The sequence below is a fragment of the Hyperolius riggenbachi genome, chromosome 2 (genome assembly GCF_040937935.1).
Source record: "Hyperolius riggenbachi isolate aHypRig1 chromosome 2, aHypRig1.pri, whole genome shotgun sequence".
Taxonomy (NCBI): Eukaryota; Metazoa; Chordata; class Amphibia; order Anura; family Hyperoliidae; genus Hyperolius; species Hyperolius riggenbachi.
The window spans coordinates 146632879-146660733 of record NC_090647.1 but is presented as its reverse complement, the minus strand read 5'-3'; the positions used below and the strand labels follow the sequence as shown (position 1 = coordinate 146660733).

At 48.1% G+C, this 27855-nt stretch overlaps 1 protein-coding gene across 1 annotated transcript; it reads left to right on the top strand.

The window, feature by feature from the left end:
• The first annotated feature begins 1271 nt into the window (after positions 1-1271).
• LOC137544876 (protein S100-B-like) lies at positions 1272-27291 on the top strand. The gene is made up of 4 exons (XM_068265972.1): positions 1272-1319; positions 12187-12233; positions 25220-25355; positions 27148-27291. The coding sequence occupies exons 1-4, from the start codon at positions 1272-1274 to the stop codon at positions 27289-27291; spliced, it is 375 nt and encodes a 124-aa protein (XP_068122073.1).
• Positions 27292-27855: the final 564 nt, after the last annotated feature.

Here is a 27855-nt window from a genome sequence, read left to right as displayed (position 1 = left end):
CCCTGCCGTGTGTTACATATCAGTAATGAAGAGCAGCTATAAAAGGAACCACTAGATGGAGCCCATTTCAATACAGCTTTATGTCTTGAAGAAATTGCTATCTAAGCGATGAAACACGTAGACTAATTATGATCCATCCAGGCCTCCGTCCAAAGGATTTCCAAGCTGCGTCACAAGCTCTCAGCAGCGAGCGCGGCGGCTTTGAAAGATCTAGCGCAGATGGTGAGCGGTGAGTGGTGGTGCTGGGGACTGTCAAAAGCCATCAATAGCGGGGACGCCCGCAGACACAGCACTGGCTCATAGAACTTTGGTGACACACTATACTGGCAAAAGGCGATCAACAATACAGCTCAGTGCCAGTGGTGGTAGCCCCGATCAAGTCTGCAGATATAGATACCGGACAACGCCGCAATCTTAGAGGGGGATTCTTTCCTGCTCCGAGTGCACAGGAGCAGCAAAAGGACTTTTGGATACCTGTTTTTTTTTTACTTTAAAGCACCGAGGACACGTGAGTGATACAAGGCTGGCCAGTGAAGTAATCTTTTTTATTTAAAGTTCCATGTCATAAGCATATATGGTCGATTCTCCTAGTGACTGAGTAGTCCATCATGAGTAGTTGAACTTCAATAATGTGTCAGTAGGATAGAGGCTATTGCAGCCTGGTTAGCATTAGTAAGTTACAGAAGTATTTAAAAGTGTTTTTGCATAGATCATTTAAAGTGATATCATATCAGTGCTGGACATTGGAGTGTTGCCAACCGTCCGTCAAAATACGGGCAGTCCGTCTATTTAACATTAAATTTCCCCTGTCCGTACTGCCCGTACTTTTAGGACATGCGTCCGTTAAACCAAGTACTTATTGCCTTCTTCTTCTGTGCGCATGAGCGCACCGCGGCTATAGGAATCCAGGTCCCTAGCTGCTGGTGGCCGCGCTGCAAGAAGCTTCAGGCATCTTTTTCCCCTTCCCTCCCGTGGCCGCCCTCCAATCAGGAGCTTCTTTGCCCCCCGCCCTCCAATCAGGAGCTTCTTTTTCTCCATTCCGTCCTGCCCTCTAATCAGGAGCTTCTTTGTCCCCCGCCCTCCAATCAGGAGCTTCTTTTTCTCCATTCCGTCCTGCCCTCCAATCAGGAGCTTCTTTTTCTCCCTTCCCTCCCGCCCTCCAATCAGGAGGTCTCTTTTTTTTGCTGGTGCCTCTCTCCAGCCAATTAGAGAGAGGCTGCCAGCCGACCGAGTCCGACCTTACAAGAACTGTTCTATCTGTACCTACGAAGATGAAAGATCCCGGCCGGCAGCATGGGCTGAGGATACTGTGCACGGGGGTCAGTCTCAGGTAGTGTTGGGCGAACAGTGTTCGCCACTGTTCGGGTTCTGCAGAACATCACCCTGTTCGGGTGATGTTCGAGTTCGGCCGAACACCTGACGGTGCTCGGCCAAACCGTTCGGCCACATGGCCGAACTAAGAGCGCATGGCCGAACGTTCCCCGAACGTTCGGCTAGCGCTGTGATTGGCCGAACGGGTCACGTGGTTCGGGCCCGAACGCGCTCTGATTGGCCGAACGGTCACATGGTTCGGGTAAATAAATACCCGAACCACGTCATATCTCCGCCATTTGTCTGTGGGTTTAGCTTTGGGTAGGCAGGCAGGGTAGTTCGCTCTCCAGCCACGCTAGCCAGGGTCCCCCCCAGTCATTGTGTGTCGCTGCTGGGAACAGTAGTACACCGCTCGCTCAGCCACACTATATATAGCATTGTTTACTGCCACTGTGTACCTCGCTCAGCCACGCTATATATATAGCATTGTGTTTTCTGACACTCTGTGTACACGGCTTAGCCTGACTAATATAGCATTGTGTGTACTGCCACTGTGCACCTCGCTCAGCCACGCTATATATAGCATTGTGTGTACTGCCACTGTGCACCTCGCTCAGCCACGCTATATATAGCATTGTGTGTACTGCCACTGTGCACCTCGCTTAGCCACGCTATATATATAGCATTGTGTTTTCTGACACTCTGTGTACACGGCTTAGCCTGACTAATATAGCATTGTGTGTACTGCCACTGTGCACCTCGCTCAGCCACGCTATATATAGCATTGTGTGTACTGCCACTGTGCACCTCGCTCAGCCACGCTATATATAGCATTGTGTGTACTGCCACTGTGCACCTCGCTCAGCCACGCTATATATAGCATTGTGTGTATTGCCACTGTGCACCTCGCTCAGCCACGCTATATATAGAGCATTGTGTTTTCTGACACTCTGTGTACACGGCTTAGCCTGACTAATATAGCATTGTGTGTACTGCCACTGTGCACCTCGCTCAGCCACGCTATATATAGCATTGTGTGTACTGCCACTGTGCACCTCGCTCAGCCACGCTATATATAGCATTGTGTGTACTGCCACTGTGCACCTCGCTCAGCCACGCTATATATAGCATTGTGTGTACTGCCACTGTGCACCTCGCTCAGCCACGCTATATATATAGCATTGTGTTTTCTGACACTCTGTGTACACGGCTTAGCCTGACTAATATAGCATTGTGTGTACTGCCACTGTGCACCTCGCTCAGCCACGCTATATATAGCATTGTGTGTACTGCCACGGTGCACCTCGCTCAGCCACGCTATATATAGCATTGTGTGTACTGCCACTGTGCACCTCGCTCAGCCACGCTATATATATAGCATTGTGTGTACTGCCACTGTGCACCTCGCTCAGCCACGCTATATATATAGCATTGTGTTTTCTGACACTCTGTGTACACGGCTTAGCCTGACTAATATAGCATTGTGTGTACTGCCACTGTGCACCTCGCTCAGCCACGCTATATATAGCATTGTGTGTACTGCCACTGTGCACCTCGCTCAGCCACGCTATATATAGCATTGTGTGTACTGCCACTGTGCCCCTCGCTCAGCCACGCTATATATAGCATTGTGTGTACTGCCACTGTGCACCTCGCTCAGCCACGCTATATATATAGCATTGTGTTTTCTGACACTCTGTGTACACGGCTTAGCCTGACTAATATAGCATTGTGTGTACTGCCACTGTGCACCTCGCTCAGCCACGCTATATATAGCATTGTGTGTACTGCCACGGTGCACCTCGCTCAGCCACGCTATATATAGCATTGTGTGTACTGCCACGGTGCACCTCGCTCAGCCACGCTATATATAGCATTGTGTGTACTGCCACTGTGCACCTCGCTCAGCCACGCTATATATATAGCATTGTGTGTACTGCCACTGTGCACCTCGCTCAGCCACGCTATATATATAGCATTGTGTTTTCTGACACTCTGTGTACACGGCTTAGCCTGACTAATATAGCATTGTGTGTACTGCCACTGTGCACCTCGCTCAGCCACGCTATATATAGCATTGTGTGTACTGCCACTGTGCACCTCGCTCAGCCACGCTGTATATAGCATTGTGTGTACTGCCACTGTGCACCTCGCTCAGCCACGCTATATATAGCATTGTGTTTTCTGACACTCTGTGTACACGGCTTAGCCTGACTAATATAGCATTGTGTGTACTGCCACTGTGCACCTCGCTCAGCCACGCTATATATAGCATTGTGTTTACTGCCACTCTGTGTACACCGCTCAGCCAGACTATATACCGTTGTTTACTGACACTCTGTGTACACCGCTCAGCCAGACTATATACCATTGTTTACTGACACTCTGTGTACACGGCTCAGCCTGACTATAAAGCATTGTGTGTACTGCCACTGTGCACCTCGCTCAGCCACGCTATATATAGCATTGTGTTTTCTGACACTCTGTGTACACGGCTTAGCCTGACTATATAGCATTGTGTGTACTGCCACTGTGCACCTCGCTCAGCCACGCTATATATAGCATTGTGTTTACTGCCACTCTGTGTACACCGCTCAGCCAGACTATATACCGTTGTTTACTGACACTCTGTGTACACCGCTCAGCCAGACTATATACCATTGTTTACTGACACTCTGTGTACACGGCTCAGCCTGACTATAAAGCATTGTGTGTACTGCCACTGTGCACCTCGCTCAGCCACGCTATATATAGCATTGTGTTTTCTGACACTCTGTGTACACGGCTTAGCCTGACTATATAGCATTGTGTGTACTGCCACTGTGCACCTCGCTCAGCCACGCTATATATAGCATTGTGTTTACTGCCACTCTGTGTACACCGCTCAGCCAGACTATATACCGTTGTTTACTGACACTCTGTGTACACCGCTCAGCCAGACTATATACCATTGTTTACTGACACTCTGTGTACACGGCTCAGCCTGACTATAAAGCATTGTGTGTACTGCCACTGTGCACCTCGCTCAGCCACGCTATATATAGCATTGTGTTTTCTGACACTCTGTGTACACGGCTTAGCCTGACTATATAGCATTGTGTGTACTGCCACTGTGCACCTCGCTCAGCCACGCTATATATAGCATTGTGCTTTCTGACACTCTGTGTACATGGCTTAGCCTGACTAATATAGCATTGTGTGTACTGCCACTGTGCACCTCGCTCAGCCACGCTATATATAGCATTGTGTTTTCTGACACTCTGTGTACACGGCTTAGCCAGACTATATAGCATTGTGTGTACTGCCACTCTGTGTACACCGCTCAGCCAGACTATATAGCATTGTGTTTACTTCCACTCTGTGTCTGCTGGGCCTGGGAACAGTAGTACACCGCTCACCCGCCACTGTATAGCATTGTGCTCTGTGTTGCTGCTGGGAATAGTGGTACTGTATAGCATTTCTGTACTGCCACTGTACTGCTGCCAGTCAGCGTGTACTGTAAGGATAAGTGAAATGAGGAAGAAATCCGGTGAAAGAGGAAGGGGCAAGGGAAGAGGTGTTTCCCCTGACGGTTCACGTACAGGCCACAGGGGAGCACCCAAGAAAACCCACTCAATACCGCCCATGTTGTCCAGGACAACAACCCTCACAAATCCAAAAGAACAGGACCAGATAATTACTTGGATGACCTCTCAAGCGTCCAGCAGTGGGTTAAGCAGCACCAGCACATCACGCACGAGGTCCGAGTCCTCAGCCAGTTACAAGGAGCCAGTGGGCACAAAGCTGACACAACCGGCAGCGACACCACGCACACAACTGCCAGATAACCAGTCCTATGAATTACCTCAGGACACAATGGGGTATTCGCAGGAGCTATTCCCAGCCCAACAAACTTCCACCTATGAAAGGTCAATGGAGGAACAGCCAGAAATGTTGTGCCCGGATTCACAACCATTAACTGTGGGAAATGCACCGCGCACTGAAATACAAGGCGAGTCCGAGGAGGACTCGGAAACCCAAATCCCAGAGCAAGTTGGGCAGGAGGGGTTGCAATTGCAGGAGGTCGGCCGACAAGATCTGGAAGACGACGTTGGAGTGAGCTGCGCAGAGGTTGTTCTGGGGAGCTCTACTCCACGGCGGCGGCCCCCCACAATGACATATGACGAGTTTGAGGAGATGGAAGAGGAGGGTATGGACAATGTGGACAGAGACCCAGATTTTATTTGTGAACGAGAACATCGCCGTCGTAGCAGCAGCACAGATGAGTCTGTTGAAGAACCCACTGCTGCACGAGTTCGCCTTGTGCCACAAGGTAGGCGGCGCGCAATTTCAGGCACCACAAGCGTGGAAGTTAGAGTGAGAGGCAAAAGAGGAGGAAACAGAAATCGCCAGCAAGGAGGCAGGTGCTCCAAAGTCTGGGCTTTCTTTGAAGACTGCACTGAGGATGTTACCATGGCGATTTGCAAGGTGTGCAAGACTCGCCTGAGCAGGGGGAAAAGTATTAACAACCTCTCCACCACCAGCATGAGCCGCCACATGCTATCCAAACATCCCACTCTGTGGGCAAACGCGGCAGGTCAGGGTACCAGCAACACTGCCTCCATTGGGTTCACCAGACTCACCACCAGACCCGCCTCAGCAGCAGCAGTAGCCCAGCCATTGCGTGGTTCACAACATTCACAAACATCAGACGACGCTGACACTGTCACTTTCCGGAGTAGTGCTCTTGAGGTCTCCCAGTGTTCATCAAACACAACAACCAACAGCCCTTCCGTGTGCAGCGCTACGGTTCAGTTGTCTGTGTCGGAGATGTTTGAGCGCAAGAGGAAATTGCCAGCAAATGACCCCCGGGCCGTGGCAGTAACAGCCAGCATAGCCAAGCTTCTGGCCTGCGAAATGCTGCCATATCGAGTGGTGGAGACAAACAGCTTCAAGGGCATGATGTCAGTGGCCATCCCACGTTACGTGGTTCCCAGCCGCTACCACTTTGCGCGCTCTGCAGTGCCTGAGTTGCATGAGCACGTGGTCAGCAAAATAACCCGAAGCTTGAAGAATGCCGTTGCCTGCAAGGTTCACCTCACCACTGACACCTGGACGAGTGCGTTCGGCCAGGGTCGATACATCTCCCTTACCGCGCACTGGGTGAACCTTGTGGAGCCTGGCAGCGATTCCTCACCTGCTACGGCGCGGGTGTTGCCCACGCCGCAAACAGCTGCACCGCCGTCCCTCCCACTGGATAACAACAGCAGCACCTACCTCTCTGACTCCTTCTCCTCCAACGCATCTCAAAGCTGTAAGTAAAGTGTGAAGTGTTGCGCCACTGGGAATAGCTGCTAAATCTGATTGAGGGTGTCCCAATTCCTGAGAGTAAGATTGGCATAAAAAAATCAGATAGCGCTTAGGGGAATCTCACTGACATTAACATGCAACTGGTATCTAAAAATGTGCAAATAGCTTTAATAAGCCTGTTTACCCACAATGGTGACAAGCAAATGTAATCCTCATAAAATATTCAGTAAAGGTAATCGTTAAAAACAAAAAATGAAAATGAAAATAAAATAAAAATAAACATCAGTAGAACTGTATATAGGAAGGGCTCCACTGATCACTCTCACAGGCAGGCTAAATAAATGGATGCTTACTCTTAATATATCCTCCCAATGCGTGGATTCACAGTACATGTGGAGTTCCCCCTTCATATAGGGATAAATGAATAATGCTCCTGGTAACTGAACAGTGTGTAGCAAGTATAAAGGTTCCAATTTGCAGGAATCCTGATGTTTTGTAAATCACATGTGAGTGAGTCCTCTTCACTAAGCTTAGCGTGCTGTTTGATCCCTTAATGCAGCATCCAAGTTAACCTCCTTGGCGGTATGAAAAATACCGCCAGGAGGGAGCGCAGCAGTTTTTTAAAATTTTTTTTTTTTTTTAATCATGTAGCGAGCCGAGGGCTCGCTACATGATAGCCGCTGCTGAGCGGCATCCCCCCGCCCGCTTCGATCGCCTTCGGCGATCTCCGATCAGGAAATCCCGTTCATAGAACGGGATTTCCTGGAGGGCTTCCCCCGTCGCCATGGCGACGGGGCGGGATGACGTCACCGACGTCACTGACGTCGGGACGTCATTGGGAGTCCCGGGCCACCCCTCGGCGCTGCCTGGCACTGATTGGCCAGGCAGCGCTGGGGTCTGGGGGGGGGCGCGCGCCGTAGCAAATAGCGGCGATCGGGCGGGGGCCGGCGGCGATCAGAGTGCTGGCGCAGCTAGCAAAGTGCTAGCTGCGTCCAGCAAAAAAAAAATTATGAAAATCGGCCCAGCAGGGCCTGAGCGGCACCCTCCGGCGGCTTACCCCGTGTCACACACGGGGTTACCGCCAGGGAGGTTAATGCACTGATGTACTCACGGACTTCCGTTAAATGAAGGCAGGAACCACAGGATATGCACGGCTCTTGAACGGGAGCCGCTCGATCTCACTGGCCCCGGCCGGCGACACAGCGAGAGAGTCTAGACCGGCTGCAAGATGTTCGCTGCAGGGTCGGGCGGCAAGCCCTGCTCCCGGAGGATGGTTTCTGGTGAGAGGTTTGGATGGTGGATCCCTCACCGCTGCGTGATGTTCAGAGCAGCCGTCCTTCTTCCGCACTGTGTGACGTCACTAGTGATGCCTGTGCTGACGTTTCGGGAGGAACGCCTCCCTTTCTCAAAGCTGTACCTCATCCGGAAACACTAACCCAGCAGCAGTAGGATCGTGGAAGCAGTGCAGCACAGCTGTTGGCATGCGTCAGCAAGCGTTGCTGAAGCTGATCTGCCTTGGGGATAAGCAGCACACAGAGGAGGAAATTTGGAGGGGAATAAAGGAACAGACGGATTTGTGGCTGGCACCGCTGGACCTGAAACCGGGCATGGTTGTGTGTGATAATGGGAGTAATCTCATTCGCGCTTTAAGGTTGGCTAAGCTGACACACATCCCTTGCCTGGCGCACGTGATGAACCTAGTAGTTCAGCGGTTCCTGAGGACATACCCAGGCGTGGCCGATCTTCTGTTGAAGGTGCGTCGAGTGGCCAAACATTGTAGAAATTCCAGTACTGCTTCGGGGGCACTCGCCAAGATGCAGGAGCGCTTCAATCTCCCCCACCATCGCTTGCTGTGTGATGTCCCTACGCGCTGGAATTCTACGCTGCACATGCTAGCACGCTTTTGTGAGCAGAAGAGTGCAGTGGTCCAGTACATGACGGCGCAGTACCGAGGCGCATCCGGACAGCTGCCAAGCTTCTGTGGATCCGATTGGGCCAACATGTTGGACCTCTGCCAAGTCCTCCAAAATTTTGAGCAATCCACGTTGCTTGTGAGCAGTGACAACTCTTCAGTCAGCATTACCATACCACTGCTGTGTTTACTGAAGAGGTCGATGTTAAAAATCAAGGAAACAGCTGTCATGATGCAACTGGGGGAATCTGAAGGAGAAAACGATCAGCGTGATGGTACCAACATCAGGCCATCCGCCTCAGGGAACGCTGGCCCCAGCAGCTATGACGAAGAAGAGGAGGAGGAACAGCTGGAGTTGGAGCAGGAATTTCATGCCACCACTGACGAGGGCCAGAGCGGTGCACGTTGGACTTCCACAATTCAACGCGAATGGTCAGCAGAAGCAGACCAGGAGGAAGGTGACGACTATGATGCATCACAACAACTATCACAACGCTCACAAGAGGATGATGAGGATTCTGGTAGGACTCTGGCACACATGGCTCAATTCATGCTAGACTGCATTGAACGTGACCCACGCATTGTGCGCATTCTGGACAACACCAATTACTGGGTTTATACCCTTCTGGATCCACGGTACAAACACAATGTTCCAAAACTGCTTGAAGAAAGAGTCAGACAGGTCAAAATGGAAGAATACCAGCAGGCCCTTGTGGAGACTTTAGAGAGGAGATTGACATCCTCCCCCTCCTCTAGCCAGTTGTACGCAGACAGACTGACTTCCGCAAACCCAGGACGACCAGGAGGGCAGCAAACAACGCAAGCCGCAGCTAGTACCCAAAAGGGAACGGTATCGGCAGTGTCCTTGGAGTGGGAAAATTTTCTGACACCCATGCAGCAGCAGCCCACTGAACAGCAAGCGTGCAGATCCACCTCCAACACCGATCGCCTGGAGAAGATGGTCAAGGACTACATGTCAGATGACGTAGCTGTGTCGAACAATCCATCTGCACCCTTCAACTATTGGGTATCGAAGCTAGACACCTGGCACGAACTGGCAATGTACGCAATAGAGGTGCTGGCTTGCCCGGCAGCCAGCGTTATGTCGGAACGCTGTTTCAGTGCTGCCGGAGGCATCGTCACAGATCGGCGTATCCGCCTCTCTACAGAAAATGCAGACCGTCTGACTCAAATTAAAATGAATCAATCCTGGATTGGAAATGACTACGCAACACTCCAGGACCCCAACCAAGTAACATGACCAATGAACATCTGGGATGGTGTAGCGTTTCCGGTCCCTGTTTATTGAACCTCTCATCTGTATTACATTTATGACTGCATGGCGGCAAAAAGCATTGCTGCTATATCCGCACGCTTTTTGTCCTCATGCAAGGCCTGGGTTGTTGTGTCTCAAAAACCGTGGCCTTCTCCTCCTGCGCCTGCTCCTGTTCCATCACGTCTGCTGCTGCTGGGTTAGCGTTGCCGCGTGGTCCCTGTTTATTGAACCACTTATCTTTATTACATTTATGACTGCATGGCGGTACAAAGCATGCTATCCGCACGCTTCTTGCCCTCATGCAAGGCCTGGGTTGTTGTGTCTCACAAAGCGTGGCCTTCTCCTCCTGCGCCTCCTCCTGTTCCATCACGTCTGCTGCTGCTGGGTTAGCGTTGCCGCGTGGTCCCTGTTTATTGAACCACTTATCTTTATTACATTTATGATGGCATGGCGGTACAAAGCATGCTATCCGCACGCTTCTTGCCCTCATGCAAGGCCTGGGTTGTTGTGTCTCACAAAGCGTGGCCTTCTCCTCCTGCGCCTCCTCCTGTTCCATCACGTGTGCTGCTGCTGGGTTAGCGTTGCCGCGTGGTCCCTGTTTATTGAACCACTTATCTTTATTACATTTATGACTGCATGGCGGTACAAAGCATGCTATCCGCACGCTTCTTGCCCTCATGCAAGGCCTGGGTTGTTGTGTCTCACAAAGCGTGGCCTTCTCCTCCTGCGCCTCCTCCTGTTCCATCACGTGTGCTGCTGCTGGGTTAGCGTTGCCGCGTGGTCCCTGTTTATTGAACCACTTATCTTTATTACATTTATGACTGCATGGCGGTACAAAGCATGCTATCCGCACGCTTCTTGCCCTCATGCAAGGCCTGGGTTGTTGCGTCTCACAAAGCGTGGCCTTCTCCTCCTGCGCCTCCTCCTGTTCCATCACGTCTGCTGCTGCTGGGTTAGCGTTGCCGCGTGGTCCCTGTTTATTGAACCACTTATCTTTATTACATTTATGACTGCATGGCGGTACAAAGCATGCTATCCGCACGCTTCTTGCCCTCATGCAAGGCCTGGGTTGTTGTGTCTCACAAAGCGTGGCCTTCTCCTCCTGCGCCTCCTCCTGTTCCATCACGTGTGCTGCTGCTGGGTTAGCGTTACCAGTCCCTTTTCCTGGAACCTCTTATATGTATTACATTTATGACTGCATGCCGACAAAAAACATGTTACCTGTGCAAAGAAAACAGACATTTCCCGCATTTAAAAGACAGTTTTCCCTTTGAAACTTTAAAATCGATTTTCTCAAAAACTATAAGCTCTTTTTGCTAAATTTTTTTTCCCTCTTGTACCCACTCCCAAGGTGCACATACCCTGTAAATTTGGGGTATGTAGCATGTAAGGAGGCTTTACAAACCACAAAAGTTTGGGTCCCCATTGACTTCCATTATGTTCGGAGTTCGGGTCGAACACCCGAACATCGCGGCCATGTTCGGCCTGTTCGGCCCGAACCCGAACATCTAGATGTTCGCCCAACACTAGTCTCAGGCAGCGACGCAGCTCATCAGCAACTACTGGTAAGCTATTAACATGATTGATGAGGTCATGGGCGGCCGTGGATCCGTGTCTGGGAAGTTATGGGGACAGAGGCTTTGCACTTAGATGGCCTGGCTGGGACAAGCAAATAAACAAACAGATGCAATATACTGTCCGTAGCTGACTTGGCAGCTGCAGCTGAATGCTTTGACTCAGCCTGGCTGATTTATTCTATCTGCATGAGAAGAGTCTCCCTTTTTCCTCCACTTTTCTTCTCTCCATCTCTTTTTTTATCCTGTATTGTTATCTCTCTATCTCTTTTTCCTTCCTTCCAATCTCTCATTTCCTTCTGTTTTGCTTCTCTTCCTTCCTGTCTCACCTTTCCTCTCAATTTTGTGTTTGGGGAGCAGGAAACACACAGCAACAGCTTAGAAACTGCCCTGATATCTCCTCTCACTCTCTGTCCCACACCCCCCTCCTATCTACCATTGTCTCTCCTTTCCTCTACTCTGTGTCATTCTTCTCTCTCACACTCTCCTTTCCCTTAGCTGCCCTCTGATTTGCCATAATTGTCCCCTCTCTTGTACTTTTTGTATTCCTCCCTTCTTGTGATCTCTCTGCCCTGTGCTCCCCTATATTGCCCTTCACCTCCATTTCTCCACTATTTGTTCTCTCCCTATCTCTCACCACTTCTATCTTCCACTCTTTCTCTTTCTAAACCATTTAGCACAAAGCTATGAGGCTTGCGAGGGGCACATGTGGATACTTACATCAGGAGGAGGAAGCCTCTGGATAGCTTTCCTTGTTCTCCAGGGCCAGGCCAATATAGCGCTGAGACCCTCAAAGTGCGTCAGCGAAGTAGCAAAACCAGTAGCACCGGCAGAAAAAGCTGAGCCTGACCGTTTTCCTGTTACTGCGCAGGTGCAGACGTCTCACTCTGACACGTAATATCAACACTGACATCTTATCTAGTAGCCCTTTGCAAAGTCATGCCATTGATTGTTCTTAAGAGGACCTCACAATCTAATCCTACCATAGTTTAATGTCCACTATATCAATATAATGTATTTATATAGCACTGACATCTTTTGCAGCACTATACAGAGTACATAGTCATGTCACTGACTGTCCTCAGAGGAGCTCACACTCTAATCCTACCATAGTCATAGTGTGATGTCCAACCATATTATTATTATGTATTTATATAGCACTGACATATCCTGCAGCACTTTACAGAGTACATAGTCATGTCACTGACTGTCCTCAGAAGTGCTCACAATCTAATCCTTACCCTAGTCTAACGGCTGGTGCACAGGATGCAACTTCCCATCAGATCGATTAGTTGAATCAATTATTTCTGACACATCCAATCTGCTCCCTATTGATAACGGGATCCATTTTGTGCAGTAATGATCTGAAAATGTATCCAGATATCAATCTGGAGCAGATCAGACGTGCTGTAAATTATTGGTTCGACCCATTGATCTTACTGGAAGTTGCATTGTGTGTACCAGCCATAATGTCCTACCTACCACATTATTATTTATTATTATTATTATTTATTTATTTATAAAGCGCCAACATATTCCGTGGCGCTGTACAATGTAAGAAAACAAACAAGGGATACATAATGATACAGACAATGATATACATGGAAATATGAACACTGATACAAGATACAGCACTGCTGATTACAATTTGATTTAACAGGATGACTAAAATGTATAAATTTCTAACAGTGTGCAAGCAATTGAATTAATAACATTCCATGACACAAAAGGGTGAGAGCCCTGCCCTTGCGAGCTTACAATCTGAAGGAATGGGGTGGAAACAAGAGGTGGGGGAAGTATACAGTATATGTACAGGCAGTGCGTAATTAGGTTATTTAGTGGGTGCATGGCCTAAGCTAGAGAATATGCTTGTCGGAAAAGGTGGGTTTTGAGGGAGCGTGGCGGATGTGTTGTGGAAGGGCATTCCAGAGGAGGGGTGAGGCACGTGAGAAGTCTTGTACACGTGAATGTGAGGAGGTAATTGTAGAAGAGGATAGAAGAAGCTCGTGTGCAGATCTGAGATTGCGGTTGGGTTGGTATCTGGAGACTAGTGAGGAGATGTACAGGGGAGAGATATTGTGGAGAGCTTTGTAGGTTATGGTTAAGAGCTTGAACTGAATCCTCTCATTAATTGGTAGCCAGTGAAGAGCTTGACAGAGAGGGTCAGCAGAGGAAGAGCGAGAGGAGAGATGAATGAGTCGAGCAGCAGAGTTCAGTACAGAATTGAGCGGTGATAGTCGGTTAGTTGGAAGTCCACCAAGCAATATATTGCAATAGTCCAATCGAGATATAATAAGAGCATGTACTAACATTTTGGTTGTGTCATGGGAGAGAAAAGGTCGGATACGTGCTATGTTTTTCAGTTGGAAATGGCAGAAGCTGGTTAGGGAGTTAATGTGAGGAGTAAATGAGAGAGAAGAATCAAATATTACCCCCAGGCACCGTGCTTTGGGAACTGATGTTATAGACGTGTTGTTAACATTTATTGTAATATCAGGCAAAGGGGTGGACAGGGATGGTGGTAAGACTATTAGTTCAGTTTTATTCATATTGAGTTTTAAGAAGCGAGAGGACATGAAAGAGGAGATAGCGGACAGGCAGTCGGGAACCCGTGTGAGGAGGGAGTTAAGGTCTGGGGCCGAGAGGTACAGTTGTGTATCGTCTGCATATAGGTGGTATTGGAAACCGAATGAGCTGATTAAGTTACCAAGACCGTGCATGTAGATGGAGAAGAGGAGGGGACCGAGGACAGAGCCTTGAGGTACCCCTACAGACAGAGGATGTGAAGAGGAGGCCTGATCTGAATAGGAAACAGTGAAAGACCTTCCAGACAGGTAGGAAGATATCCAGGAGAGAGAGAGGTCCTTTATGCCTATAGATGAGAGGATCTGTAGGAGTAGAGTGTGGTCGACAGTGTCGAATGCTGATGACAGATCTAGAAGGATGAGTATGGAATAATAGCCTTTGGATTTAGCTGTGAGGAGATCATTAGCTACTTTGGTGAGTGCTGTTTCTGTGGAGTGGTTTGGCCGGAAGCCAGATTGGAACTGATCGAGCAAGGAATTTGCAGATAAATACTGACTTAGTTCAGCATGGATGTGGCGTTCAAGTAATTTAGATGCAAATGGAAGAAGTGACACTGGGCGGTAGTTAGCAAGTTCGGTGGGGTCTAGAGATGGTTTTTTAAGTAGTGGTGTTACAACAGCCCTCTTGAGTGACGATGGAAAAATTCCGGAGGAGAGGGATAGGTTAAACAGCGATGCTAGGGCAGGGATGAGGGATGTGGATAGCTGTGGAATGAGATGTGATGGGATAGGATCCAAAGAACAGGTGGTTAGATGGGATTTGGAGATAAGGGAAGAGAGCGAATGTTCAGAGAGTGGAGAGAAACTGGAAAGAGAGCAGTCAACAAGAGGAGTGGAGATGGAGTTTGATGTCTGCAGATTTACTTGTCTGGGGTGCAATACTGAAATGGGCTTGTCAGCAAGCAGCAGCTATCCAGTTTGTAGCTTAACCCGCTGTTACTCTCAAAGACTGACTTTTTCCCCCCATGCTTCATCTATGCTCATTCTGAGTGGGAGGACCTGTCTGAATGAAGGCCAGGAGAGCTCCAAAGAATCCTGATTGCCATCATAGGCTTGGGTGGCTAGAATGGGGGGGATATCAAAGAGTGTGTGTGTGTGTGTGTGTGTGTGTGTGTGTGTGTGTGTGTGTGTGTGTGTGTGTGTGTGTGTGTGTGTGTGTGTGTGTGTGTGTGTGTGTGTGTGTGTGTGTGTGTGTGTGTGTGTGTGTGTGTGTGTGTGTGTGTGTGTGTGTGTGTGTGTGTGTGTGTGTGTGTGTGTGTGTGTACTTGGCCTAGGGCACTAAAAGATACAAATCCGGCCCTGCCCACAGTGTATTTATTGGTGAAATGTGCCCACAAAGTGTACTTACTGCTGAAGTGTGCCCACATAGTGTACTTACTGCTGAAATGTGCCCACATAGATTCAGCTATGTTTCTCTCCTCCTGAAATTCACAAGACGTTTCCTAAAAAGCCCGCTCCTGACTCCGCCCCCTGTCCATCCAAACCTTGGGGTGTCCACAATTTTTGACCATTTTGTCCAGGAAAAATAAGAAATTGGGTTGGCAACAATTCAAGTGGCAGCTGTCGTGCATGTATTGTGTCCTTAAAAATAGGGGTTGTGCAATAGATGGAGAGGAATGCATTGTATTGGATGTAATTTAATACACCTTTTTTGTTACTTGAATCCACTCTCCAGTGTGTTTGTTATGATCATGTCTGCAGCGTTTACTGCTGGCGGTAGTGGTATTGTAACCCAAGCAGTTCTGATGTCATTACATGCATTTTCTTGCATAGTTTGGTTTGCCCCTAAACTAGTTGCTGATTCCATCTGCAGTCGCTCTGAAGTTAATGACAGTTTAATATGCTTTTGTGTAAACAAACATTGTCTGCTGCAATGGAGGGGCAATCCCTTTCCTGCAGGCTGCATATCATTGTCTGCCTTTTCCTGCTGTCAGCCTGTGATTAATTACCATTCACTTGTGTGGGAATCTGCAGGTCTGCTCCCATTGGATGACCTCAGTATAAAGAACTGCTTCCTGCAATGCTTGATGGGCTACCATAGTCTCAGATCCTGTCTGTTACTCTGCTCGTGCCCCACCTCGTTCCTAGTCCGTGTGGACTGCGCTGACTCCTGCGAAGGGGTCAGCGAGTCCTCCTAGTTCTGCTCTTGTTCTAGAAGTTGTTACTCTGCTTGTCTTGTGTCATATATTGGTTCATCGCCAATATATACGCATACTTGCACGTTTATTATTTTCCTTGTATTCGTGTTACGTTGATACATCAGTGTCGCTGATATATACGTACACGAACTGTTTATATCCCGTGTTCCGTTAGTCAGCGTTCCAGCACGCTGAGCTAGTTATCCTGTTCCTGGTCCTGTTTGTGGATTGCGTTCATCTCTGCGAAGAGATAGCGAATCCTTCTGAGTCCTGTCCCCTGTATTACTCCAGTCTTAGTCAGAGTTCCTGCTTATGTCATATATCGGTTCATTGCCGATATATACATATGTTAGTCAGACGTTACAAATAGTTTCATTGATAGCTGTAATTGTAATACGCTAGGAAATCATACTTATTGTATATTTATCTGTGTTACGTTCATCTATCTTGATCCTGCTATTTCCTGACTATCCTGTCCTGTCTTGGTGAGGCACGCCATTGCTGCAAACGCATTGGCTACCTCATTCCAGTCTGTTTTATTGTGGACGCTTGCTGTCACTAAGTAGTGGCTAGTTAAGCAAGCGTTCATTCTGTCTACCTGTCCTGATCTCCTCAGTCCTGGTTTATGCTCTCAGCGCTACTTTGCGCTGAGACGTTATTACGAAAGTGTTGTTTGTGGCTGTTCGGATCTGCACCGGATCTGTGCACCACAATCTCCTATTGGAGTCAGTCCTCTCCTCCACTAAACTGGGGATATCCTGATTCCTTGTGCTGGTGTGTGTACCTCCTTCACGTCAGCTTATGTGTTGCATGCTGACTGTGGAGATTACACCTCCAAGCTTAACAGTGTTATTTATAGTATTGTCATATGTGCTAGGCACAAAATTGTAGATATATTGATACATAGGCTCTTGCTGAATCGAGAGGCAGCATGGATATGGAAGCTGGGCACTTGTATACCGGCGGGTTTAAACTCGAGATTAGATATCAGCTTAACCTATGATGTCAGGACATGACCCCCCAATTTCTCTTTGTTGTTCTACCTCCTTCCCATTTTCCATCATGCCCCTTCCCCTTTCCTCCTTCCTTGTTTTCATTCCTCCTTTCCCTTTTCTGGCTCTGTGTTTCTTATTCTACATCTGTAGAGGTGGGGCGAACGTTTCCAGGCGAACCTCGGGTGGTTTGCCTTCGCCGGCGAAGGCGAACTTTCCCGGAAGTTCGATTCGCCCCATAATGCTCTATGAGGGTCAACTTTAACCCTCTGCATCACAGTCAGCAGGCACATTGTAGCCAATCCGGCTACATTAAGCCCTGGAGCCCCACCCCCCCTTATATAAGGCAGGCTCCGGCGGCCATTAGCCTCACTCGTCTCGTGTGCCTGCTAGAGACAGACTAGGGACAGCTGCTGCAGACTTGTTCTCCTAGGGACAGATTAGTCTTAGCTTGCTCCTAGCTGAATCTTATTGCTGTAATAGCACCCCAGAACAGCTCTTTTCAGAGCTAATCCTGCTCGTGTGATCATTTTTTTTCCTGTGTTTGAAACTGACACTTGTGTTGCTTAGACAGCATTGCTAATTCATACTGTGTGTGTCCCACTGCCAGAAGCCCAGCAGCAGCACATTCAGTGACTACCTGTGTGTGTGACAGGGAGCTGCACATTGTACTACCCAGTACTGCATTTACCTACTACTAGTACCTGTTGTGTTTAGTTAACCCACCTCATCACTGCATACACCTACGTTTGTGTTGAGTGAACCCACCTTGCTGCACATAACTACCTTTTGTGTTGAGTGAACTCGCCTCACTACATATAACTACCTTTGTGTTGAGTGAACTCACCTCACTGCATATCACTACTCACCTGACTGCATCTAACTACCTTTTGTGTTGAGTGAACTCACCTCACTGCATATCTACCTTTGTGTTGAGTGAACTCACCTCACTGCATATAACTACCTTTTGTGTTGAATGAACTCACCTCACTACATATAACTACCTTTGTGTTGAGTGAACTCACCTCACTGCATATCTACCTTTTGTGTTGAGTGAACTCACCTCACTGCATATCACTACTCACCTGACTGCATCTAACTACCTTTTGTGTTGAGTGAACTCACCTCACTGCATATAACTACCTTTGAGTTGAGTGAACTCACCTCACTGCATATAACTACCTTTGTGTTGAGTGAACTCACCTCACTGCATATCTACCTTTTGTGTTGAGTGAACTCACCTCACTGCATATAACTACCTTTGTGTTGAGTGAACTTACCTCACTGCATATCTACCTTTTGTGTTCAGTGAACCCACCTCACTGCATATACTGTAACTACCTTTTGGTTTAGTGAACTCACCTCACTGCATATAACTACCTTTTGTGTTCAGTGAACTCACCTCACTACATACCTACCTTTTGTGTTGAGTGAACTCACCTCACTGCATATAACTACATTTTGTGTTCAGTGAACTCACCTCACTGCATATAACTACTTTTGTGTTGAGTGAACTCACCTCTCTGCATATAACTACTTTTGTGTTGAGTGAACTCACCTCTCTGCATATAACTACCTTTTGTGTTCAGTGAACTCACCTCACTGCATATAACTACCTTTGTGTTGAGTGAACTCACCTCACTGCATATCTACCTTTTGTGTTCAGTGAACCCACCTCACTGCATCTACCTACCTTTGTGTTGAGTGAACTCACCTCACTGCCTATAACTACCTTTGGGTTGAGTGAACTCACCTGACTGCATCTAACTACCTTTTGTGTTCAGTGAATGCACCTCACTGCATATCTACCTTTTGTTTCCAGTGAACCCACCTCACTGCATCTACCTACCTTTGTGTTGAGTGAACTCACCTCACTGCATATAACTACCTTTTGTGTTCAGTGAACTCACCTCACTTTATCTACCTACCTTTGAGTTGAGTGAACCCACCTCACTGCATATACCTAGCTTCCCCCCGAGATGGACAAAATGGACAAACCAGGTAGAGGAAGAGGTAGAGGCAGACCCAGAGGAAGGCCACCTGGCACTGGCAGGTCTGTGCGAGGTGGTGTTGCTGTGATTTCATGCGGACCTGGCCCAAAGTACAGTGCTCAGAAGAAGGCATGTGCCATCACTTCCCAAAATTGTGAGGACGTGCTTGAGTATTTAACACAGAACACCTCATCTACCTCAGCCACCAGCGCTACAACAAGCACCACATCCGCTGCATTTGACACTTCGCAGGAGTTAATTGGTGTGGAAATCACTGATTCACAGCCAATAATGCTACAACAAGATGAAGGCGCTAAGCAAGTTACAACACCTCATACGTCTGAGTTAGGTGGCGATAGTATGGACGTAATGTGTGAGGAGGGGGATGATGAACCACCTGAAGTTGGTGCAGTTGTGGAGTTGTCTGAGGGAAGCGAAGCTGGGCAGGAGGATTATGATGACGATTATACGGATGCCACGTATGTTCCCAATAGAGGAGATGACCAGGGGGACAGTTCAGAGGGGGAGCCAGAGAGGAGTAGGGGGAGACGAGTCCATGAAAGAAGCAGAGGGAGCTCATCCTCAGAAGCAGCTGGGGGCAGTGTCCGGCGCCATGTATCGCCAGCTATGGCCAGCCAACCAACATGCCCTTCAAGGTCAGCTGTTGATGCCACCATAGTGCCATCACCCCAGGGGGGCTCAGCGGTTTGGAAATATTTTAACGTGTGTACCTCAGATAGGAGCAAAGCAATCTGTTCTCTCTGCCTCCAAAAATTGAGCCGTGGAAAGGCCAACACCCACGTAGGGACAAATGCCTTACGAAGGCACCTGGAGAAAAGGCACAAACAGCTATGGGAAGAACACCTGAGGAAAAGCAGCACCACTCAAAAGACAAGCCACCCTCCTTCTCCTCTTCCTCCTTCAGGTGCATCGTCTTCATCTGCTTTCTCCCTTGAACCTTCACAGCCACCCTCCTCCACACCGCCTCTGCCCTTGAGCGGTTCCTGCTCCTCTGCCCACAGCAGTAGCCAGGTGTCCGTGAAGGAAGTCTTTGAGCGGAAGAAGCCAATTTCGGCCAGTCACCCTCTTGCCCGGCGTCTGACAGCTGGTGTGGCGGAACTATTAGCTCGCCAGCTATTACCATACAAGCTGGTGGAGTCAGAGGCTTTCTGTAAATTTGTGGCCATTGGGACACCGCAGTGGAAGATACCAGGCCGCACTTATTTTTCACGAAAGGCCATACCCAAACTGTACCGTGCAGTTGAGAGGCAAGTGGTGTCATCTATTGCGAAGAGCGTTGGGTCAAGGGTCCACCTGACCACGGATGCCTGGTCTGCCAAGCATGGGCAGGGCCACTACATTACGTACACAGCCCATTGGGTCAACCTGGTGACCGATAGCAGCAAGCAGGGAGTACATGGCTGCGCAGCGGACCAACTTGTGACACCTCCACGGCTTGCAGGCAGGCCTCCTGCCACATCCTCTTCACTGCCATCCTCCTCCTCCTCCTTGGCTGAGTGGCAGTTGAACTCTAGCGGTGCTGCCATCTCCTCCTCTCCAGCTACACAGTCCCATCTCCCCAGAACCTACGCTGCATGCCAGGTACGACGGTGTCACGCAGTCTTAGACATGTCTTGCCTCAAAGCGGAGAGTCACACTGGACCAGCTCTCCTGGCTGCTCTTAACAAAGACGTGGAGCAATGGCTGACCCCACACCAGCTGGAGATTGGCAACGTGGTGTGTGACAACGGCAGCAATCTCATTTCCGCGTTGAATTTGGGAAAGCTGACACATGTACCCTGCATGGTACATGTGCTGAATCTGGTCGTGCAAAGATTTGTCACAAAGTACCCAGGCTTAGAGGACGTCCTGAAGCAAGCCAGGAAGTTGTGTGGGCATTTCAGGCGGTCTTACACGGCCATAGCACGCTTTGGGTACATTCAGCGTAGAAACAACTTGCTGGTGAGACGCCTGATTTGCGATAGCCTGACCCGCTGGAATTCCACCCTGCTCATGTTCTCTCGCTTGCTAGACCAGGAGAAAGCCGTCACCCAGTACCTGTATAATTACAGTAAAAGGACACAATCTGGGAAGATGGGGATATTGTGGCCCAACCACTGGACACTGATGCGAAATGCATGCAGGACCATGAAGCCGTTTGAGGAGGTGACCAACCTGGTGAGTCGCACTGAATGCACCATCAGCGACTTGATCCCCTACGCTTACTTCCTGGAGCGTACCGTGCGTCGAGTGGTGGATGAAGCTGTGGAGGAGAGTGAAAAGGAACAGTTACGGCAGGAGGACTCGTGGGAGCGATTTTCATCCAAACCAGATGTTTCCTCGACACCTGCGGCAGCACAGAGGGGGGAGGAGGAGGAAGAGGAGTCGTCGTGTGGGGAAGTAGAGGAGTCAGACTCGGATGAGGAAAGTGTTTCTGTGGAGGAGGAGGAAAAGGCGGCGGCAGAAGAACAACCGCAGCAGCCGTCACAGGGGGCTTCTGCTGCTCCACGTTCCCGTGGTATTGTTCATGGCTGGGGGGAGGAGGACGACTTGCGTGACGTCACTGAGGAAGAGCAAGAGAAGATGGATAGTACGTCTGGATCCAACTTTGTGCAGATGGCCTCTTTCATGTTGTCCAGCCTGTTGAGGGACCCCCGTATCAAAAAACTCAAGGGGAATGACCTGTACTGGGTGTCCACGCTACTAGACCCTCGGTACAGGCACAAAGTGGCAGACCTGTTACCAACTCAACAGAAGGTGGAAAAGATGCAGCACTTGCAGAACAAGCTGGCAATGATGCTGTACAATGCTTTTAAGGGTGATGTGACAGGACAATGCAATAAAGGTACCACTGGCAGTAATCCTCCTCCTCCCAAGTCCACGCAGGCAAGGACAGGATGCTCCAGCAATCTCGGGGTGATGTCGGACATGCGGACATTCTTTAGTCCAATGCCTCGCCATAGCCCTTCCGGTTCCACCCTCCACCAACGCCTGGACCAGCAGGTAGCAGACTACCTGGCCTTGAGTGTGGATGTAGACACTGCGAGCAGCGACGATGAACCCTTGGACTACTGGTTGCGCAGGCTTGACCTGTGGCCAGAGCGGTCCCAATTTGCCATACAACTTCTCTCTTGCCCTGCCGCAAGCGTCCTCTCAGAAAGGACCTTCAGTGCAGCTGGAGGCATTGTTACTGAGAAGAGAAGTCGCTTAAGTCACAACAGTGTTCAGTACCTCACCTTTATCAAAATGAATGAGGCATGGATCCCGGAGGGCTACTGCACGACCGAAGACTAAGTCAGTCACCACACACAGCATCTCTGCCTGTAGGCCGCTTGACTGCCTTCTCCGCCACCACTAACAGGGTCCAGAACTCTAGGCGGATTCCAGAATTTTTTAGGCCGCTGCTAGCAGCGGCCGCTATACTAATTTTTCTGGTGCGTGTACATGCCCGCCTAATTTTTCTGGCTGCACTGCGGGCGGCTGCAACAAAAAAAAAGGCATGTACATGTGCCCATCCCCCTTCGTGATCATTACCTTGCCGCGGTGAAGGGGCTTGCGTATCACCATGAAGCAAAGACCGCCGGCTATAGGAGTGTCTCGGGTGGGGGTGGCACACCAAAGATAATAAGGTCGTTGTTTCATTGTGGTCAGACCAAATTTGAACAGCTGGACAGTCACTGTTCTGTCATTCAGCTACATCAGCCGGGCGACCATGTGGTCTGTAAAGCCACCGTCACCTGCACTCTCGTCATGGTGCGCACCAGTCCAGCACAGCCGTCACTACACAAATGGCTGTTTGCAGTCACTGCATACCTTTCACTGCATCTGTGACTGCACATTGTATTATACCCGGCAGTCAGTGCATAACTTGATTCATTACAATTATGGCCTCAAAAAGTCCTCCTGAGTCCTGTATTGTTATTTTTGGTCACTACTTCTGGGCGGGCATGCCTGCCTGCTGCCCTCCTTGCCTGGATGTGTGGTGGTAGCCATTTCTTAGGCTTCAACTCTGGAACGCAATAGAAACTGGATTCCCCGTCCATTACCCGTGGTCAGTCACCATTGTACTGAGACTATAGTACCATCTACAGTTTCACACAATTGAAAAAAATGTCAAACTTGCCCTCCATAAAACATTCTTGGCAAATGCTTTCGACTTGGTTTGTCTTCTGCTGGGTCAAGGGTCCATCTGACCACAGATGCCTGGTCTGCAAAGCACGGTCAGGGCAGGTACAGCATGGGTCTCAGCAGGCTCCCACTTCGGGCCGCAATCCAACCTTGATTCCCCGGCCATTACCCCTGGTGACAATGGCAGACTTGCCCTCCATAACGGATTCCCATTAAAGGATTTAAAGTCAATTAATTTTGAAAACAGCAGGGCCTCCTGAGTCCCGTATTGTTATTTTTGGTCACTACCTCGGGGCGGGCATGCCTGCTGCCCTCCTTGCAATGGATGTGTGGTGGTAGCCGACCGTTTGTTAGGCTCCAACTCCGGACCGGAATCACACCAGGAAGGGTTCCCCCGCCATTACCATTGGTCACAATGGCAGACTTGTCCTCCATAATAGATTCTCGTTGCAGGTACTGAACAGCAAGTAGAAAAATGTAATGTAAAAAAAATAGATGTACGCTTAAACAATGGTAGAGAAAGAACCTTCGAAAGTTGATAAGGCAGACAGACATTACCTAACCAGACATCACTGAGTGAGGAAGAGCAATCCTCACCATGGTACGCAGTTGTCCAGCACGGCCGTCACTACACAAACAGCTGTTTGCGGTGCGTTACACAGTGAGTTTGGTGTGTCAGTGTGAAGCAGTACACTAATTACACTCCCTGATTGATGTATACACATGCAAGATGTTTTAAAGCACGTTAGGCCTGCAATTTAGCATTCAATGGGATTTCTGCCCTTAAAATGCTGCTTTGCGTTCAGTCCAGATTTTTCCCCGGGACTTTTGGCATCTATCCCACTCCGCCATGCCCCCCTCCAGGTGTTAGACCCCTTGAAACATCTTTTCCATCAGTTTTGTGGCCAGCATCATTTTTTCTATTTTTCAAAGTTCGCCTCCCCATTGAAGTCTATGGCGGTTTGCAAACTTTTTTGCGAACCGAACCTTCCGCGGAAGTTCGCGAACCTAAAATCGGAGGTTCGGCCCATCACTACTGTATACATGGATACATTTTCAGATGTAATTTACTCTTTTGATGCTGATATCCGTATAATGTATTTGCGCAGGTTGCTTTTTGATCCTCTGTAATTAGATACTTGATGTTTTCTGATTGTGCTACTAGAAGGCTTTTTAACAAAATCTTCTTTGTACACTTGGCTTCACCATTTTAAATGTGTTTTGTATTGGCAGTATTGGTAGTAATGCCCATCTTTGGGTGGGCATTCGACTATTTGTCTAGTTGCTCCATGTTCGGTATGATTAAAGAGACTCTGAAGCGAGAATAAATCTCACTTCAGACCTCATAGTTAGCAGGGGCATGTGTGCCACTGCTAAAATGCTGCTATCCCGCGGCTAAACAGGGGTCCCTTACCCGCCGAAATCCCCTCCGTGCAGCCGGGGATCACTTCCTGATTGAGGCAGGGCTAACCGCCGCAGCCCTGCCCCACGTGCGTCTGTCAGCGCGTATCTCCGCCTCTCCCTCACCCCTCTGTCTTCCTTCACTGAGAGGGGCGGGGGAGAGGCGGCGATGCGCCGCTAATAGACACGCTGTGAGGCAGGGCTGCAGCCGTTAGCCCTGCCTCTAGGAGCAGCAAAATCTACGACCAATTTGGTTGTTGATTTTGCGGGGGGGGTCTGGGGGTAAAGGGACCCCCGTTTAGCCGCGCGATAGCGGCGTTTTAGCAGCTAACTATGAGCTCTGAAGCGAGAATTATTCTCGCTTCAGTGTCTCTTTAAGGGGCCATGCAGAGCACCGTATCGTGAGCTGTTTTCTGTGTATTTGCTGATGGGTTACATAATATTGGAGAAATCCTTTTACCCTACAACGGTGCAACGGGACATCCTTCCTTGTTTACTGCCTTAGATAACATCGTTGTAAAAAGGGGGCAAACGATTACAGTTTATTGAGCAATGCTTTATTTGTTGCACTTTCAATATGTTTAAGTACACTAACACTTTACATGTCCTTCTTTACTTGTAGACAGGAACTTACAGAGCTGGAGAGCTCCATGGTGAATATAATCCGGGTCTTCCATTCTTATGCGGGAGAAAACTGTAAGCTGAGGAAAAAAGATCTGAAAGAGTTAATCAATGCTCAGATGTCCACATTTGTCAAGGTGAGAAAATGTGGCCTCTTTGAGATGTACTGTAAAAATCTGTAGAAATTTCAGGACACTCAGAAAAAATGAACTAATTACGTGTACATTATTTTATTTCTTTTTTTTAGAGCTTGATTATATCTGAGAAAAACATACAGTATATTATTATATTCAATAATGATAGAATATTGAACGTTTAAATAAAAACTACTCAGGGGCATAATTATACATTTCTGGACTTCATGGCATCATTTTGATTGACCAAAAATGCCCCCCCCCCCCCCCCCCCATATAGCTTTCCCTGATGGTTCAGTGGTCCTTATAGTTTGCATTCTTTCCAAATGTTAAAACTCCCATGTGAACCCAGTCTCAGAAATGTAAAAACACGCCTTCCTCACTTTTTTGTACATATCAGACTGTATACTGTATATACTGTATCATAAAAAATGTGCTGAAAAGTTACCCCCCCCCCCCCCCCCGGCTTATATGCAAGTCAGTGGAGCAAAACAGATGGTGGAGCAGATTTTGTTAATGTTTAAACCAAAGGAGGTTTTTTGGTGCATTCTATACCTATCATTCAAATTATTACCCCTAAGTGTAGGTCTGCTGCATAAATGTCACATTTACATTCCTATAATTATAGACAAATACAGATGAACCCTGTGCTGCCTTACAGTCCACTAAATAACGTCCACAGAATATGACTTTGAACAGGCTTTTCCGTCCAATCTTCAGTGCCAATGCACCTCAAAGAAATACAAACATAAAAAGTTAATCGCATAGATTGTAATGCTGCAGAAATCTTCCACCTTATGTTCCCCGTGTGGTTTATTACAGATTCACCGCCTTTTCGTGCTCCAGGAAAAGCCTGTTCAAAGTCATATTCTGTGGACGTTATTTAGTGGACTGTAAGGCAGCGCAGGGTTCATCCGTATTGTCTATGGGTTTTGTTAATGGCAGAGGAGCGTAAGGATTGTACACTACTGATCCTGCTCTTACCAGCTTGCACCCTGCTGTGTCCATGCCCCATCTCCCGCAACATGGTGTGCAGAGTGTGCTGCTCAAGAGTACCTGTGTCCCCTGGCTTGTGGAGTGAAGCGCGCAAGCAATGTGTGGCTTCTTGAGACACAGCTGTGTGATCCTGTGGCACATCTGGCTATGGGTAGGTGGCTGACTTGTACTGGGGGAACATCTGGCTACTGTGAAGGGGGTTATATTGGGGAGGGAGCTTATACGCGAGTCAATCACTTTTTCCTGGTTTCTGAGGGGAAAGTGGGTACCTCAGCTTGTACAGGGGTCTGCTTATATGCGAGTGTATTTCTCTGTATTGTCTAAATGTGCCAATAAACAGTGGTACTGTGCATTTAAACTGTAGATTTCAGTATTGGTTTATTGACCTGGAGATGTCATAGACAGCATATTCTGGTACCACGTGGGACGCAGTGCACTTAGGGCCCATTTATATAGCAATGACAAAACAACTCTATTCTTCACTCAACATAACTGTACCTTGTGGCACTTTGCTATATGACTTATTTTGAAAAGAAGAATGTTTTTGTTTTTTGAAGAAGACATTGCTGCAAAGTGCAGTTGTTGTTGCTCTGCTCTATTGGGCAGTATATAATGTATTGTTCACATTATGCTGTAAACACAGATGCCAAACGCGATTAACATATACCAAAATACAAGGTACAAAAGTAGCATATTATACAAACGTATTAGATAATAGATATCTCTATTACATCACTTATTAAAGAATTTATAGACATTTAAATAACAAAATGGTTTCTCTGTGTTGTCTTTTTCACAGCAAGTTCAAGATACAAAGACACTTGATGTCATTTTCTCAGATTTGGATGCAAACCATGACCATGAGATCGATTTTAGTGAATTTGCAGCACTGGTTGCTATGGTTACCTCAGCGTGCCACACCTCCTTTCATGAAATCGAATAAAAACACAGAACCCTTGAGGCGCCACCAACAGCATGCAACAGAAAGAGACTATCCTTTAATATTTCAATAAAGTATTATTTGACTAGCTAATGATTACAAGTTTAATTTTTCCAAGATGGCACACTAAAAGTGAGATGACACACCATCCTCCCCACTGCCACCATTCGGATTATATTTGTTTAACAATTGGTATTAACTGTTATACATCCATCCTAATTGGCCATTGCTGTGGAAGCCTAATGCTTATATTATTTAATGCCATTGCATATGAACTCTACAAAAACAAAGATAAGACCAACATTCCACATCTCTCTAAATGCGGAATTCTCACTACTACAGTGCTAACTGGAATCGCTAAGTATATAAAGTATCAGATGACTAAAATATGCTATTGTGCTTTATTCATTTCACTTTTTCTCCTAAGTTCTCTCCTAGGTGATATTTTCTTATCTTATCAGCAAAGGATCTTTGTCTTTTAGGTCGCATTCACAGTGGGATGTTATGGTCGCACATTATACAATCTTATAACACAGCTTAACGCACTGCAATGCTAATCCTATGGGC